We start from the raw sequence: 18,359 nt of genomic DNA, 5'->3' as shown, positions 1-18,359 counted from the left end.
ATTTTCTGTAACTCTTTCTTTATTTTGATTCAGTTTTCTCTTTTCTCCTTTCCTTTTATTGTTCTGATCACTTTCTTTATCAATTTCTGTCGTTTGTTCATTACTATCTAACATTTCTTCTTCTTCTTTTTCATCTTCTGACTGTTCCGACTTTTTCCCGTCGTCGTCTTCAGAATCAATATTTATAAAATCTAAATCTTTTCCATCTCCATCCAATTTCGCTATTTTCTTTCCACATTCCTTTAATAGTTTTAATTTTTCTTTCAGTGTGTCCACTGATGAATCTAAATTTTTTCTCAATGTATCTAAATAGTTCTCTATAATTTCCTCTTCCAGTGTCCTTTCTTTCTTTTGTCCTTTCCCCTTCCCCTTTTTCTGATTGCCATTTATCCGGTCCTTGCACTTCTTCTCCCATGATTTTTGGTTTTTTTTTTATCTGAAATTTATCCAATTTTTTATGATATAAATTAAAAAGCTATAACAAATTTGTGTATTAAGATAAGTTTGTACGCATGTTTCTGTAGGCACGTATTTCTGTGTGCATGTGTTTGTGCGCGCGCGCGCATGTGTGTGTGTGTATATATTTATACATGTGGTTCTTTGTGTTTGGGCGTGTCTGTCCTCATGTGTCCGTGTGTGTTTTCGATTTTATCTGAATGTATATGAGACTATGTTTTAAGATATGTGTATCAGGGTACATGTGCATGTTTCTTAGTGTGTGTGTGTGTGTGTGTGTGTGTCTGTGTGTGTGTGTGTGTGTGTGTGTGTGTGTGTGTGTGTGTGTGTGTGTGTGTGTGTGTGTGTGTGTGTGTGTGTGTGTGTGTGTGTGTGTGTGTGTGTGTGTGTGTGTGTGTGTGTGTGTGTGTGTGTGTGTGTGTGTGTGTGTGTGTGTGTGTGTGTGTGTGTGTGTGTGTGTGAATTTACATACAGGAGCAGAAATTAATCGTGATTCAGAAGTATTTTCTACGCCCGATGTTATGGCAATGACATCTAGATTACCTCCGCTGATTTTCCACAACAATCATCACGCAGCAGCTAGTCAGTCGCAGATGACGCATTATCCGAATAAAAAACATGAAGTGTCCATGGGATCCAGTAAAAATATACTGATTCTGTCTCGTGTCTAGTACCAGACATTGATGCCCGAGTATCCCAATGAGAAAACTAACATGAGTGCAAGCAAGGCTAAGTGTGCTGGTAGTAATACTAGTGCTGAGAATTACCGTAGCGGAAATGAGTTAAGAAATAATCTGAACGGAAGCATACACAAGATACAAAGAACGAATCAAGAAGAAGGAAAATATTTAAAAAAATCAAAGGTATTGTTATCGAAAGATAACTTAAAATTATTAAAAGATATGAGCAAAGAAAAAAAAAGAAAATAATAAATAGTGATTATACGGAATATTCGTGCATACATAAAACTACTTTTTATAGTAGGATGTGAATAAATTATTAACAGTTTGTTGGATGTTAAGATTGATTATGAAGAAAAATCATTTTTTCCTATACTAATTGATAGATAATAAATGATAATTAATAAATAATGAATCATTTTTATCGATAACTACCTTATCCTAATTATTATTGTTGTTATGCAAAACAATTTAAAGTTGACCCGTTTGAAATTAAACGGGCGTACAATTTCTTGTTTATTAATGTAATAATTAAAAAAATTATTTTTTCTTTAATTATTTTTACATTATCAATTATATTTAGTACTAATACCCCCAGCAAACCGATCATTGCAATTATTTTCTTCGCGGATAGAAGTCACCCGTTTAAAAATAAACGGGCGTGCGATTTCTTGTTTGTTAGGTTAATTAAGGAAGAAAATTATTTTTTTTCTACTTTATTATTATTATATAATCGATCATTTTTAATAATAATCCCTGTTGAAATAATCCTATAGATTCCAATAAAAAATAACTGTATTGGGGTCTAATGTGCTTTTGTCGCTGCAAATCCATATACATATCTATACAATTTTTCAAAGGAAAAAAAACGGAAAGTTTAATGGAATTTATATGTCTCGAGAATTTCTATCTGGATTTTAATAGAATTTGTATGCCTAGAGAATTTCTATCTGGATTTACCAAGCTGCACTAAAGCAAGTGGGTTCTATTAGAAAATCCAATAACATAGCGTAATGATAAAAAGTGTTTTCTGTTGGAGTGTCCAGTTGTATGATAACTTTAGTTTAGTATGTTTTTATCGGTAAATTAACTTTAAGAGTATCTTACGTCTACTTATATCAATCGGACTATCCCGAGTGGATTTTTATGCCAAGTCTATCGTTATACGACTGGATATACCTAGGAGTAGTTGTGGGCCTCTATATTAAAAGCCAGTATTATATTACAATCATTTTTATGTATTTTCATCTGTAAAATGCAATCAAGACTATCTTATAACTATGTGGTATCAAATGGATAATTCAGATTGGACTTTTGTTTCAAGTCTAATGTTATGTATCTGGATATACTCAGATGTAGCTATAGACCTGTATAGGAATATCCGATATAAAAATAAGAGTATTTTAATGTTTTTATCTGTAAATAACAATTAGAACTACCTTAAAGCTTTATGAGATCGATTGGACTATCCATACTAAATTTTTATTCCAAGTTTAATGATATATATTTGTATATACCCAAGTGTAGCTGTAGGCCTTTACAGGAATATTCCATACAGTAATACATATAATTCTATATATATTTATCTGCAAATAACTATTAAAAGGACATCAGAGCTACATAAGAAATTATACTTAGGTGTAATTGTGGGCGTCTATATGAAAATCCAGTATTATATTACAATCACTTTTATGTATTTTAATCAGTAAAATACAATTAAGAATGTCTTATAACTATGTGGTATCAAATGGATTATTCAGATTGGACTTTTGTTTTAAGTCTAATGTTATGTATCGGAATATGCTCAGATGTAGCTATAGGCCTTTATAGGAATATCCGATATGAAAATAAGAGTATTTTAATGTATTTTTATCTGTAAATAACAATTAGAACTTCCTTAAAGCTTTATGAGATCGAATGGGCTATCCATACTAAATTTTTATTCCAGGTTTAATGTTATATATTTGGATATACCCAAGTGTAGCTGTGGGCCTGTACAGGAATATTCCATGCATTAATACAGATAATTTTATATATTTTTATCTGCAAATAACTATTAAAAGGACTTCAGAGCTATATAAAAAATGGATGATCCATATTAAATTTTATTTTTATTTTAATAGTGTTTATTAGGCCATTCACAAGTTTAGCTGTGGGTTTTTAATAGGAAAAAACAAACGAAAGTACAAAATAATCTTTAATTTTACTCTAAACTACTTTCTTCTGCTGCATCTTCTTTTTGCGTCTCTTCTTCTGTGTTCTTCTCGTCATCGGAGCCAACAGAGTTTTCATAGCTACTGCTACTAGATTCCTTAGGCTTCGGCGGTACTTTAGGAACTACTTTATCAGTTGATAAAGACAAGATGAAATTAAATATATGTATTCTGTTTCTAAATATCGATTAATATTCAGATTCCAATAGTTCTCTATAAATGAAAAGCATTATTTTCTTACCCTTTGGCTTAGATGTTTTCGGTGGTCGGAGTAAATCTGAAATTTTTGCTTTGATGTGATCTTCGTACGTGTCTCTCTCTGACAACAAATTCGATCCGATTAACTGTTTGTTAGTCTTTAAATAATACTCAAATATATCTGAAAAATATACGTTAGCAATGTTTATATATGCATTTCACTGAATAAAGTATAAACTGCTCTAAATTAGCTTATTAACTTACAGTCTAATACTTCTGTTACTTATCATAATGTGTTAGACATACATAATTTATGATTTTACACAATGTGTTTGTTACTTTGTATTAGTATACAAAAACATTCAAAATTAATCATTAAAGAAATTAATCTTTAATGACGGTAGTTTTTTACAATAGGAATAAGATATTTATAGATAGTGATAAAAAGTAAACAAGAATCACAATGACATAAATTATATTAATAATGTTACCTCGTATAGCTAGAGCCTTGGTAGGATCAATTTCTGGCCTTGGTTTGCTCTTCGTTTTGTTGCAACCTTTGCCTTTTACACTGTGCTCTTTTAAATATTGAGAACCAAAGACTGCCATTGCAATATTTTTGACAAACATTGAATTTGTTGCAGCATTATAAACTGCATCATCATAGCTTTGTTTTGGTAGCCATACGTTTTGACCTAAGTGGATCTAAAACATCATTTAAAGAAACTATAAAACTAGCTATATATAAAATGACTTCAGTTTGAAACAATTTTAATTACCATATTGGTGTCAATGCGCACATATCCAACCGCTGGAGGACGATTGATATCTTCAATGGTGAGATTTGGATTGTTTGATGGAGCTTGTTGTACATCTAAAAATTTTTAAATTAATAGTTGTTTCTTAAATTATGTTTGTTAAATTACTTCAATAAAAGATTGGATAAATACAATAAAAAATAATTATTACTTACGTTTCACTTGGTTCCAATTTTCTAAGTTTGCCGTTAGATTTTCAATAATAAAAGACTCTAGTCCGGTATGATGCTTTTTCAGCCAATCGACGTCGTCACTTATTTTATTGAGAATCTTTAGAATTGCATCATAATTCTAGAATAATTATGTTACTGTATCGATTCATGTCGTCAATTAAAATTTAAAATTGATCTTCAACTTACCAACTCTTTCTCTTTTGTCTTGCGGGATTTCTTCCCTGTTTTAGAAGTTGACCTATCAGTTTTCACTTGAGAATTATTTTTATCTAAGGGAGATGATGGGATGAGGGCAAGTTGAGCTTCTGATTCAGTAGTAGATATATGATGATCGGCGTTTGAGGTTACTGTTGCAGGAGTTACCACCTAAAATTTATTTTATATTAATTAAGTTATTCTATACATATTCTGAAAGTTATAAAAAATGATACTTTTGCTATGTCTTCATAATTTTTTTTTCTTTTTACGAGTTCAAAAATTGAAGAAGTTTTATTCTTAGCAGATCTGTAAGTTTCATTTTCAATAACCTTGAGATATATGTAAATATCTATATTTTTATACATACTGCCTGGTTCATTTCTGATTTATTATTATCATCACTGACCTTACGCTGCAATTAAATTATTAAAAATATTAAATCTCTGTCATACATAACAATGCTATTGTTTTAAAGTTAATGTATTATTAAGCTCAAAATTCAATAAAAAATATTGAAAAAATGACGATATTCAACTAATAACTTGTAAATTCAATGATATTTGCTGTCAAAAATAAAACTTGTTTATTAATGTTGACTCGACTTACTTTTTTACTTTTTTTTGATGATTTGCCTTTGCCAATAAGTGATCGTTTCAAATTTGAACTTGTTCGAAAGGGTTCAGCATCGTTCTTGGAAACTTTAGATGATTCGGTGCCGTCGACGTCGAGATTTCCGTCACTCGACCCCTCGTCAAGAAGCTTCAGCTGTTTTTTAAATTTTTCGCCTAAAGTCGAATTCTTTATAACTTTCCTTACCTAAAAGAGGAAAGAAATATCGTATAACTGTAATTTAAACGTATATGAGGGAAATAATGAATCCATTTGTATTACACAGCATTCCAAACTGAAAAAATCGATTAGAAAAGATTTTAAAACTTCAATTTTTTTTAATCACTGTGAATCTTGAATTAAGACTAAGAAGAGTTCAAAGTAATCTATTTTGTTGAAAGAATAAGCAAAACTTTGTGGCCAATGTATTTATATGATAAAATGGATTTTTATGGTTAAATTTGGTATCGTTAGAAAAGACTTGACCTGGAGTTGTGCTTTTTCATGAATTCGTATCATTCTCACCAATAGTCAATTTATGAAAAGTATTTAGGCTGCATTTAAAAATGCTCTATCTCTAGATACATAATTAAGAAATTGACCTTGTATCTCGTGAACTATTGACATTTTTAAAGATATAAGCTCATCCTGATGTTACACTCATTAAGACCTTTCATTTGAGTACCCACATCAATTTTTCATATATTTATATATATATATATATATATATATATATATATATATATATATATATATATATATATATATATATATATATATATGTATACATGAAAGATTTATTAAAATGCATATGGGTGAAATGCAAATGAAAGCTCTTCATGACTGTAACATCGGTATGAGCTTATATCTTTAAAAACGCCAATAGTTAAAAAAGTAAAGTGCAATTTGACAAAAGTCATTATTTAATAAAACAAAATTTTATCTATTTATAGTTAACAAATCACGGCAATCACATAGTGACTGCAAGGTTGCTAGTTTTTATTATTTTCATCATTGTAACTATCCAAAATAACTAAAAATCAACAAATCATTGAAGTGTGAAAAATATTTTTAAATTGAATTGAATTAATGCAATAATTGGATACCAAGTAGTTTCAGACCATGAATGACGAAATTTCGTTTATAAATGTATTTTTACTCTTCTTTAATTGATTTCAATTAACATATTTTCAAAATGCCTATAAGTATGATATTTATTATATTATAAATTAAAAATTGAAAACTTCAAACCTGATCATTCGTTTTGATTTCATTGTTTTGATAGCCATCATTCTCTACAGAATTTCCAGATGTTGACAGAATAGCTTCAGCGGGTTTAGAGTGAATTAATGGTTCATTTATTTCAGAGATATTTATAGCAGAAGAATCGTTTTCTTTATCCACTTCTACCGCTTCTTGTTGATCCATTTTCTGTTGTAAAAATAATTAAACACCATAGTATTTTTAATAATGAGACCGATTCATTATTCCAAAGAGTTATAAATTTTATAATGTTCAGCATTTGTAGAATTGAATATATTAATTTGCCTTCTATTCGAATAAGAGTATTATATAGGTCAGAAAATCTGCATGCGAGTCACTAGAGAAAAACCTAATATATAATTAAATTTAATTTCAATAGCTGTTTAAAAAGAATACATTTCAAGCATGCCAAAAATTTTTATCGAAAACGATTCGAGAAAGGATTGGAATAAAGGAATATTGTTGAAATTTTTAAATCTTAAAAATTTTTTGCTTAGTGCTTTATATTCATAATATTTTCAAAAAAAGCAAAGTATTATACATTTTTAGTTTTAAGTAATAATAAGATTATTCATTTTTATTCATAGTAATAATTGCTATTATTACAATTGTAAATTGAAAATATTAATATAAAATGTTTCTCGAATAATGTTACAGATTTCAATCATGCAAGTAAATTAGAATTTTACAATATTTGAAACACTTAGACCAAATAAAATATCCGCATGAGAAAACATAAGCCATTAGTCAAGTAATTAATATTTTAAAGTCTTAATGTAAAATATTTCTTACATTTAAAATTGTTTTATCATCTTGTTAATTTCCTAAGTGTCTTGGTAGCAAAGAAACATAACTCTTTACTCCAGTGGTGTAAAATGATAGTTTTACTTCAAAACACTCAGCATTAACAAAAATCTCATCTCCTCGGATATTGTCTACTTCGAATATATGATTTAAGCGTGATGTAAAAATTCAGGTGTACTCGTTATAAGTTCATGTCCATATAAATAACAGATGTTATTTGCAACAACAAAGTCATGTATTTGCATTTTTTCTTAGTTTTCAATAAAATAGTAGTATTATCAGTTTTTTTTGGTCTAGTATACTTAACACTATGAATAACTGTTTTTCTAAAGAAACATCTGCTGTAAACTTTAACATCATGTGTAATTTCAATATTCGATTGGCGAAGCAGTTAAAGAATTCTCCCATTTGGTTCATCCGCTTTACTAGTAAGCATTGCATCATTACTTGTAAGTAAATATTTAGTTAAATATTGAGGAAGAAATAAATTTTTACAGTAACTTCGACAGACGGTTGATTCTGTAGCATTGTCGATGTTATTCCGAATGTAATTTGTTTTTAAAGTTGCCATAACAATTTGCTGGGAAACACCATGAGCAGCATTTATTTTAAGCTTATAATTGAATATTTCGTTTTCAAAAATAAATGTATTGCTAGAAGAGAGAGGACCACTTTGTCTTACCGATTCACCGACATGAACTAAGGAATGTAAATTGAACGTCATTACTTGTTTTCCATAAAATAATTGACATTCGCCAACAAATTGCAATAAATCTAATTCACATTGAACGATATCTCTCGCACTTATATTCCCAGATAAAAGTTTATAAATGCTAGACACAAATAGACAATATGAATCAAAGCACTCTTTTTTAAAATTCCATCCAAACAAGGCAAACTGTCAAACAACAACCATGACTCCCATTCTGATGCTTTCCATTTTGCCATAGTTTTAATAGATCTCGTCAGCCTATGGATTTCATGTGGTCTTTTTATACTAAGATACCGTTTATCAATTTCTTCACGATTCTTGGACGTTAAGTAATACGGGGTTTTTGGTGTAGTCCATATAGACCATAATTGCCGAGAAACACCTAGCAAAACACCATGCATGTAATCTACAGGTAAACTCCATACACAGTCCAGATGTTTTAATCGTAATAGTTCTGTGCGTCCTTTTACACCATTGATGTGACGACTTAATTTTTCACCATTTTCAATATCAAGAACATGATCATTATGTGTCCTTAAAGCAGGGTCATTTTCAACTATTGGATAACGCATAGCAGAGTTATAATATTCACCATGTGCGTAGCACCAACTACAACCATAATAGCCATTAAACTGATATCGATTTTGTATGACAGGCCTAGCAACTGAATCCACACATACAAGAAGACAGTGAAATTTAAAATTTTTCTGTTCATTTGAATTATGTATAGTAATGTTTAATCCATTTTTCATAAGTTTTTCAGCATCATCAATGAACTTTGAAAGATAAATTTTCATTAATTCCGGACTAGGTTCTGATGAGGTTAAAAACATACCAGCAAGAATTATATTTTGTTTGCGAATTCGCGGTGAAAGTTCATTTAAATGTAATTGTATTGGCCAAAAACTACGATTGGAGCTTTTAAATGCTGGTGCACCGTCAGTATTAAGATTGTATGTTAATGTTTGTGGTGAAGAACCTTGAATGTTTTTATATAGTTTAGAATCATAGATGTCATTAATTACACCATTATTTTGACTTTCACTAATTTTAGTCAATGTTTGCAATAAATCTTTTTGAACATCCTCTTCATGCAAAAGAATCTTCAGTTGGTACTCAAAATCGATGAGTATAAATTGGTTGGGGCTTTCTAGTGTTAAGTTGTACTGGGTTTCACAGTCTGTACATTTTATAGATTTTGTTTTCATTCTTTTGCAGTTATGAGAAGTTAATATAATATTACAATTCGTACAATAAAAATGTGTATTAATTTTAGATTTTGGGGGATTATATGCTTTATCTCGTGCATGTTGCGAAGGGTTCCATGATGAGAATTCCGGGCCAGCTAAAAGCTTTACAAGCTCGATTAAATCATTTTCATCTTTTTTAGTTAATCTTTTTTTTATGGAGTAAACAGTAATCATTAATAAAACATCTGCAATAGTTAATTGTGCTCTAGGAAACATCATGAGGCTACCTTGCATATGGTCGGTGTTAAATAAATTTGATTCATCACAAGACGCACAATTATTATTAGAGGAACAATTAACATCATTTTCTTTTGTACTATCAGAATCGCTATCCGACGAAAAATCAGTTTCTTCAGATGAAAAATCATCACAGTTTATATGAAAAGAAGAACCATCGTTGTCTGAAAAGCTTTCTGAGCTCATATTATGTACATTATTCAAATTGTTTACGTCCAGAAATTCAGTATGTTCATTATCAAAAAGATTTGAATTTGTATGATTATTGCTGCTTAAGAGTGACTCATTATTACTCACGAGACACTCTAAATTACTTAAATTTTCTGAAACATCTTCAATATTATTCTCATTTTTTGTCACAGAAACAGAGTGATCAGAAGACTGCTTAAATGCAAAAAATGTAAGGCGTTATTGATCAGTTCAAATATAAAACCTTCAGATTATCATTGGAGGTCTTTATCGTTTTTGTTTTGACTTCGTAAAGTATATCTTCATTATATTATCGTTTAATAAATAAATAAATCACAGTATTTTTTAGATAATCGATTGTCCACAAAAGAGAAGTTGAGTTCAGGACGAAAATGAGTATGTTTATTTGTTCGGGTATAAGTATTAGACAATTGCACAAGAGTTGCACAATATACGATTTTTTTATTACTAATGCCGGAATAATCAAATCAAGAATAATGTAATAAATTACATAAGTATGAATATGATGTCCAGAGACGCACTCTTGTAATAAAAATAATAGAATTTTTTCTAGAAATTATAATTTATTTCTAGTAAAAAAATTCTAGCCGATTTTAAAGTATTCGATAAAGCATGAAGTGGCTTATAAATAGAATTTAATTTTAATCAAACAATATATCTTACGAAGCTGGTAAAAAAGTTTAGTACTCTTATATTTTACACTATGAAATTAGATGCATTATCACAGAGTATATAAGGTAATTCATAATTTTATCAAATACTGTCATCAATAAAATATTCATTTGTTATTTAAAAATTCTTCACTTGTATGTTTTTTATTTCAAAATTTATAATTTAAAAAAATAGAATAAATCTCACCATTAATTCATTTTCTTTTAAGGCTAATTTTTCTTGAAGGACAGATTGGATAGAATTATCGCCACTTTCTGTTTTTTTTTTCACGGTTATTTTTTATCATATCCACATCGCTCTCTTCAGTGCCAGAAACTAGTTTCGAAACCGGAGGAAATTTGGTACGCTGACTATCTATAGTCTGTTGAAGTTTTTCTTCAGTTTCTGAAAAACAAGACAAGGACAAAAACTGATTAAAAACTATTCCTTATTTAGAGTTTTCTTAAAAGAAACAAAAAATAACTTCAATAGATATCTGATAATTTACATTATCGACATTTCGGATTATTATAATAAAATTATCAAAGTACAGCAGTAGACATTTTTTTTTAATTTACCATCAATTTTTTGCAACTTAAAAAGTTTTTTCGTTTAAATAATATGAATAGCATTTCCGTTTAATTAAATGATCAAATATATAAAACTTTTAAGAAGTCAATACAAATTAAAGAATACTTTGCAGCTGTGGATTACATAATGTAACTAAAAGTCTGTTGGTCTATTTTGAAGGCCTTTTTTCAGTGAAAAATTATTAAAACTACTTGAATATAACCCGAAAATTTAAATATAGTTACGGGAAATGAAATTTATAATAATAAAAGAAAAAAAAATTTTGAATATTTTAAAAATTAAAAAAAAATTGTTTCCGCGGAGAACCCACGACCGAGTCGATCTGCAGTTTTGAAATAGGTAATGCTTTGCTAAGAAAACTTTTTACAAATGTTAAAATATGCATTTTTCATTAGTTTCCACTTCTCATTCTGGAAAATGCGTTAAAAACCAATAATTTTTGTTAACAAAGCTTGAATTTTAAGAGCTTTAAAAAAGTAATGCGCAAGGAACGACAAAAGGTTCTTTTCTTTTTTTTTTTTTTAATTTAATATCTTTTAAAAAGGTAATAAAAATATTTCGAAATTTGTCATGAAGGGTTTTTGATAAGTACTAAAATTTTAAGGGTATTTATCAAAAAAAAAAAAAAAGTTATTTTATAAATAAAATTTTTCGAACAGTCTTATTTCTCGTCACATGCTTCTAATTAAAACAATACTTTATAGATAAATAGATTAAAAAATATTTTATTTGATTCTAGAGCCTAGGCTCCTCAGAACCATAATAAAAATACAATGTAATAAGTTTATTAAAAAATGACTCACTTTCGGCGTAAATAACCACAGCTTTTTTAACTGTATCATCATCACAAGTGACCTTGTACTTTTTATTTTTTTCAAACGGAATTTTAAATTTGGCTATCTGACTTGTTTTGACAATACATAAGCCATTGTCCGGTAGACAAAACTTCACGTAGGCAAACATGACTGATGCCTCGAGGTCAGAATCAATTTATACGTGGGTAATGAATATCCTGTAATCCAAATTTACGTTGTAATTATGTGAAATAATAATCGTAAGCTATACAAGAAATATGAATGGAAAAAAAGTAATGAACATAAATACAATATGATAACGTTAATATTTAATAACAAATGCAAAAGAAAAACGTCTTAACCAACATTTTTGAAAAGTTTTTTTTTAAGTATATTATTTTTATCATGCAAACATATCTGAACCCAAATATATTATGTATAAAATTTCCAAACAAATGTTGATTAAAACGTTAGTGCTTCATCATCATTATCTAACTGTTTCGCATGGTATCGTTCAGCAATAATTAATAAAAACTAAACATTCATTATATTTTATATCCATGCTTATCATAAAGACATAAAAACTTCATAACCAAAATGATAAGTGGCAAGACAATTAAATAATTCAAACCCTACTCATAATTCCGTTACAGAGCAGTTCCCACCTACATATGTATTATGTTTATCATTAATCAAAAGTAAATACAAACAAGTCCGTCACATAAATGTCACATACATTTTTACAAAAAAGACAAATTTTGACAGAAGTTAAATTTTCTCCGTTCAAAAATCGATAAAAGAAAAAAAATGTTATAGCGATCCCAAAAAAAATTTTGAGAAATATTAAACATACAACAGCTGATTTTCCTTTTAAAAGTTCGTGCAAGTTTATTTCTGGCAAGGAATAAAAATTTTCAAACGATAAAAATTATATCAAAGTATTCAATCATTATAGTTATTTTTTTCTCATTTATAGAAATTTTTCAAAAAGATAACTTAACCAGCAATGAAAATTACATTAAAAAAATTTGATTACTATTTGGGCTAAACCGAATGTTCAATAAAAACTATAATATAAAAATTTATCAAATTTATGTTAATTGAAAAAAAATGTATACGTAAAGTTTAATAAATCCAAAAATGCACGACTCATAATGCTAATATCTTTGTAAAGAACAAGCATAGGAAAACGGATAAAAAGAAAATTCTCATAAATAGATGTTTAATTATATTTTTAATTATTTTAACTTTAAATATTTTGAGCTGACAGAAGTAATGTCCATTAAATTATTTATAAAATGTTTTAATTATTTTAATTTGGAAAAATCCCGAAAGTATAATTATTAAAATAGTTGCGAGACAAAGGCAAAAAAATTTTGAAACATAGAGCACAATCTTTGATGTCACGCATTGTGAGTCGTGCTATATCAATATTCATTTACAGAATTTTCAAAAGAATAGAATACTTTTTAATCCTGTAATCAGTAAGGGTTTTCATTTAAATTGTTAGGAACAGTTTAGCAGAAAGAAAGTATGAATTTTAATCAGACAAAAATGTCAAAATTTTTTATTTTCAAAGTAAAAAATTATAAATTATTATTATCTTAGGCATATACTAGGGTGGGTCAAAAAAATCGAATAATTTATGTTTGACTTTATACTCTGAAAAATAGGTTCGTAGACACCTAAAAAGAATTCTCTCCAAGTATAAGCTCTTAATTATAACGGGAAGGTCCTCCGCTTTGCGGGTTTCTATTTTTTTCGAATAATCAGATAAAAAAATTTATATCTCGCTTCCAACTGCTTGGAAAAATATTCCGTGGCATAGATTTTGTGAGAAATTGAATGCTTTACAAAAAAGGTCTCTTATGACTTTTTCAAAAACTCAACCGATTAAAAGATATTCATAGTTGAAGTTTGGCTATTTTAAGGAAAATATTCGTTTTTATTATGAATTTTATAAGTCGATGAAAAAAATTATTTCGGATTGCGGAACTCATGATTTTGTAGGAAATTTACTGCTCTACAAAAATGGTCTCTTATGATTTTTTGATTAAGTGAAGCCGTTACGAGATATTCATCGTCAAACATTAACGAATATCAATATTTCCAGTTTTTGATCAATAATTCGATAAATTTTAATTTAAACTATGAGTTTCAGGAAAATTTACATAAATTTGAGTTTCGATCGATAAAGAAATGTTATAAACAATTTTTTTAATATTGTTTTCAGTCTTGAGCTTGTTTGATTGCATTAAAACAAGAAATTAGAGCATTTTTTTCGACATATAGCCAATGATTAGTTTAATTTGAAGTGAATGACATATTTCTTTGTCAAATTTAATATGAAAAGTATTGAATCAAGTGAGAAACAACCAGTATTTAACTTTTTTATAGATAAATTTTTTATTGAATTATCAATTGCAATATAATTGTCTATATTTTTAACATAACAGTACGCTATTACTATAAATAATTTCTTTTATTACAATTTGGGAATGTTTTTGATGTTCTTTGACAACTTGCAATAAGTACTGGAATTGTTCTTCATTTTTGTCAAGCATTGATTATATTCACTGACTAATGCAACAGCTCGCTCTGCTGAATCATTGACAACTTTTAGTTGTTGAAAGTATTCTTTATTTTCGAGATAACTCTCATTAGTAGGCCATAATTCAACATCGACATCAAGAAAGTCATACGGTAGATCGAAGATTTTGAAAAGATTTAATGACTTTTTAGACACAAAGTCACTCAGAGTTCTCTGCGCCAATGAATTCAAATCTTTTTAGCAATTACAAATCTTTTAGCTTTAGAATCTGTACCTTCACGAGTATTAACAGCTTCAACAATACGTTTTTTTACTTCTAATGGAACGCCATCGTCAAACAGTGATAAAATGGCAAGTTCATCGCTCAAATACCATAAGTGCGAAATCATTTTTTCACACGTAGCTGAAGAAATCAAAGGATTGATATGTTTGTACTCCAATAAATTTTTCATAAACTGCAAGTCATGATAAGCAGCAGTTGTTGCAGAAGTTGATGAAAACCAAGCTTTTAAATACAATGTGACTATAAAAATACAGAAATGACGAAGACCATGCAATTCTTTCTGAGAGAGTTTGAATTCATCTCTGAATAGATACATTTTTAAACTATAAATGGCCTTAGCCATCCATCTAGCATGATGAACAGCACCAGGACGTTTGAAAGAAATCTTTTCTTGAGGCATTTCTCCAAGGAAAATCAATGATAATTCCAATAATTCTTTATCTAACTTATTATAACATTTCTTTATCGATCGAAACTCAAATTTATGTAAATTTTCCTGAAACTCATAGTTTAAATTAAAATTTATCGAATTATTGATCAAAAACTGGAAATATTGATATTCGTTAATGTTTGACGATGAATATCTCGTAACGGCTTCACTTAATCAAAAAATCATAAGAGACCATTTTTGTAGAGCAGTAAATTTCCTACAAAATCATGAGTTCCGCAATCCGAAATAATTTTTTTCATCGACTTATAAAATTCATAATAAAAACGAATATTTTCCTTAAAATAGCCAAACTTCAACTATGAATATCTTTTAATCGGTTGAGTTTTTGAAAAAGTCATAAGAGACCTTTTTTGTAAAGCATTCAATTTCTCACAAAATCTATGCCACGGAATATTTTTCCAAGCAGTTGGAAGCGAGATATAAATTTTTTTATCTGATTATTCGAAAAAAATAGAAACCCGCAAAGCGGAGGACCTTCCCGTTATAATTAAGAGCTTATACTTGGAGATAATTCTTTTTAGGTGTCTACGAACCTATTTCTCAGAGTATAAAATCAAAAATAAATTATTCGATTTTTTTGACCCACCCTAGCATATACGCAAATAGAAGCGGACTATAAAAATTGATTGTTTTTGCCTACATGAAATCATGCATACATGTTAATTTATTAAATATTATAATTTTATTAGAGCATTGTTAATTACGCTAGCTACGGAATAATAATTTTATAATGAAACCTAATGGACTCTGATATTATAATCGATACATTAAATAATAGTATATTACACCCCTTGGGAAGGAAAATAAGAAAAGCCTCAGATCACATGTAATTGTTGGCCGAGGCGAAGCCGAGGTCGACAAACATGTGATCTGAGGTTTTCTTTTTTACTTTCCAAGGGCTGTATACTATTTTTTTGTCCGACGAAGGCGGAAAGCGGCAACTTTGTTTAGCGTAGCGGGACGAAAGTTGCCACTTTCCGCCCGGAGGGCAAAAAAATACTTTCCAATCCCAGAACTAGTTCAGTTTTCTAATAGTAGTTTATTGAAAAAATATTATAGAAAATTAGGATCACATTCTTTAGCGCAAAAATGCAGCCACAGTATGTTTGAATGGTAGAGTAACGGATTTAAAACTACTAGGTCATTTACGAAAATAAAATGTGATGTTGATAATAGATTATTATTGATTAATCATAATTCATAAATATGTAATAATTCTTCTAGGAAGTATCTTTGAATTTTTTATAGGAAAGCCTCAATATAGTAATAATTTTAAAATTTTGTTAATTATCATACACCAAAAACAAAGTGTAAATTTTTACAGAAAATTCATACAGAATACCTTACGATTCCACATAATCTGTTAAGGTTCCATACAAACAATTATTGAAAATATTTTATGCAAAAAAAAAAAAACAAACAATAAAATTAGCAACGACAAAAAGTAAGCTGTTCTTATTTTTTCGAAATAAAATTTACGAATTCAAATTTATTGGGACACTAACGCAAATAAAATAAATACTTAAAGTTAATTATTGTTAATAACGAACTAATAAATAGATATTCTTGCTATAAAAAAATTTATATCTACAGGTTATATAATGACATATTTTAAAAAAAAAAAGTGTAAAATTTAAGAGTGTGAAAAATAGGAATTTTTCAATTATTGAGGAGAACAAAACATTTATTTTTTAGTTCTTAAAGACACAAACGAAAATAAAAACTAATTTTTTAAAAATTTATTAAAGTTGAATAAATGAATTTTTCAATATAAGACAATATATTAAAAAAAATTCTATCAACTTTTTACAGCCAGCCTCAGTACAATAATATTATTTAAGCTTTGTTAATATTAAGACGCCAGTAACACAATGAAAGTTTATATTGTAACCTATCGGATTCTAATGTTGTAATTGGCACTCCATACAAAATACTTTAGAATCCCATAATCTACTGAGGTTTTAATATCGATTGTTGGAAATATTTTGTTAAAAAATTAAGAAATTTTGATTTGAAAAACACCAAGATAAAAGTAGATTTCAGTTTTTCAATAAAAGAAATCAGTAATTTTCTTTTACAAGGACATTTACGCACACACAATCGATTTATGAAATTGATTTTGATTTTGTTAACAAAGAAAGTGGGATTTTATATTATAATTATAATTGTACTTACAGTTTTCTTTACGTCGTTTAGACAAATAAAATTTTTTTACGTCTTCTTCTGCTATTACCACGGAATTTATTTTTTGAAACAAAATTTGACACACAATTACTGACTTCTTACAAAAACTCTTGTACACACAACTCTTAGCGAACAACTGACTAACAGTCTAGGCTGAGCCAGATTGCGAACAGCGTAACCCCCTTCCCCACTACCACGTGGCAGCAGTGCCTTCGTTTTGGCGGGTTAACATATTTTTTACACATATGACTTTTTCTCTTTTCTTCTCGAGCGTTTACTTATAATTTACTCACTAGATAACAATACTAAAGTTAGCCAACGTTTTTAATTTAAAAATTTTTTTTTTTTTCACTTATTAAATTGGAACCGAAAAATATTTTTTAAAAATTGCACTTAAAATTATTCAAGTTTATTACAAATGAAATTTTTTTTTTCTTATTTTTTTGTAATAATTTTTTCAATAAAAAAAAAATATAAAAATTTTAGATGTCGGCTGACTTAATTTTCATCGCTAGATACTACAGTATCTAAATGTAAATCATCAAATGTTTATTGAAATCGTTTTTTGTTTCTTAAAAAAAAATCTAAGCAAGAAATAGTTTTTAATCAATTTTTGTTATTGACTTATTTTTCAGAAACTGAAGAAAAATTTTTCAAAACGATTGACAGCCAGCGAGCCAGAGTAATTTATTCAGATATAGAACATTAATCTTGAAATAAAAATCCAATCTGGATAGTCCACTTAGTATCACATATTTGTTAAACACTCTTGATTGTAATTTGCAAATAAAAGTATATAGAAGGAATCTTGATGTAAGACTGGATATTTGTATAGAGGCACATATAATAGCTAAACCTGGGTATATCCATTTACATAACATTAGACCTGACATATAAATCTAATTTGTATAGTCCATTATATTTCATAGAGGTTTGAGGTAATTTTAATAATTATTTACAGACATAAATACATTGAATTATTTCTATCATAAAGTTGAATATTCCTATAAAAGCCCACAGCTACACCTATGGA

The 18,359-nt window shown here is 28.3% G+C and overlaps 2 protein-coding genes across 7 annotated transcripts; both read right to left on the bottom strand.

Annotated features, from left to right (window-relative positions):
* Positions 1-3,232: 3,232 nt before the first annotated feature.
* LOC141536291 (uncharacterized) lies at positions 3,233-17,455 on the bottom strand. 6 transcript variants are annotated; one of them, XM_074256716.1, is made up of 12 exons: positions 17,318-17,455; positions 11,867-12,075; positions 10,680-10,877; positions 6,597-6,776; positions 5,343-5,552; positions 5,104-5,148; positions 4,725-4,904; positions 4,521-4,656; positions 4,327-4,421; positions 4,039-4,252; positions 3,591-3,728; positions 3,233-3,476 (listed from the first exon to the last, which is right to left on the bottom strand). In XM_074256716.1, exons 3-12 carry the CDS (start codon positions 10,680-10,682, stop codon positions 3,340-3,342), a joined length of 1,338 nt encoding a protein of 445 aa, XP_074112817.1. In that variant the 5' UTR covers positions 10,683-10,877; positions 11,867-12,075; positions 17,318-17,455; the 3' UTR covers positions 3,233-3,339. The 6 variants fall into 6 exon arrangements, with proteins under 6 accessions (XP_074112817.1, XP_074112820.1, XP_074112819.1 ...); XM_074256719.1 differs by having other exon boundaries at positions 3,233-3,473; XM_074256722.1 differs by having other exon boundaries at positions 3,359-3,526.
* LOC141536290 (uncharacterized) lies at positions 8,076-10,653 on the bottom strand. Its single transcript, XM_074256715.1, has one exon. The coding sequence runs from the start codon at positions 9,795-9,797 to the stop codon at positions 8,217-8,219; it is 1,581 nt and encodes a 526-aa protein (XP_074112816.1). The 5' UTR covers positions 9,798-10,653; the 3' UTR covers positions 8,076-8,216.
* Positions 17,456-18,359: the final 904 nt, after the last annotated feature.

The sequence above is a fragment of the Cotesia typhae genome, unplaced genomic scaffold, assembly GCF_013202065.1.
Source record: "Cotesia typhae breed Kobodo isofemale line unplaced genomic scaffold, CoteBio_Ctyphae scaffold_152, whole genome shotgun sequence".
Lineage (NCBI taxonomy): Eukaryota > Metazoa > Arthropoda > Insecta > Hymenoptera > Braconidae > Cotesia > Cotesia typhae.
The sequence above is the reverse complement of the archived record's forward strand: the minus strand, read 5'-3'. Positions and strand labels throughout refer to the sequence as shown.

Bases quoted from the DNA above. Each gene is read 5' to 3' on its own strand.
- LOC141536291 (XM_074256716.1), bottom strand. The intron at 4,253-4,326 runs GTAATTAAAATT...ATGATGTTTTAG, and splicing joins TGCGCATTGACACCAATATG to ATCCACTTAGGTCAAAACGT. The intron at 3,477-3,590 runs GTAAGAAAATAA...CAACTGATAAAG, and splicing joins GAAAACATCTAAGCCAAAGG to TAGTTCCTAAAGTACCGCCG.
- LOC141536290 (XM_074256715.1), bottom strand. From the start codon at position 9,797: ATGAGCTCAGAAAGCTTTTCAGACAACGATGGTTCTTCTTTTCATATA.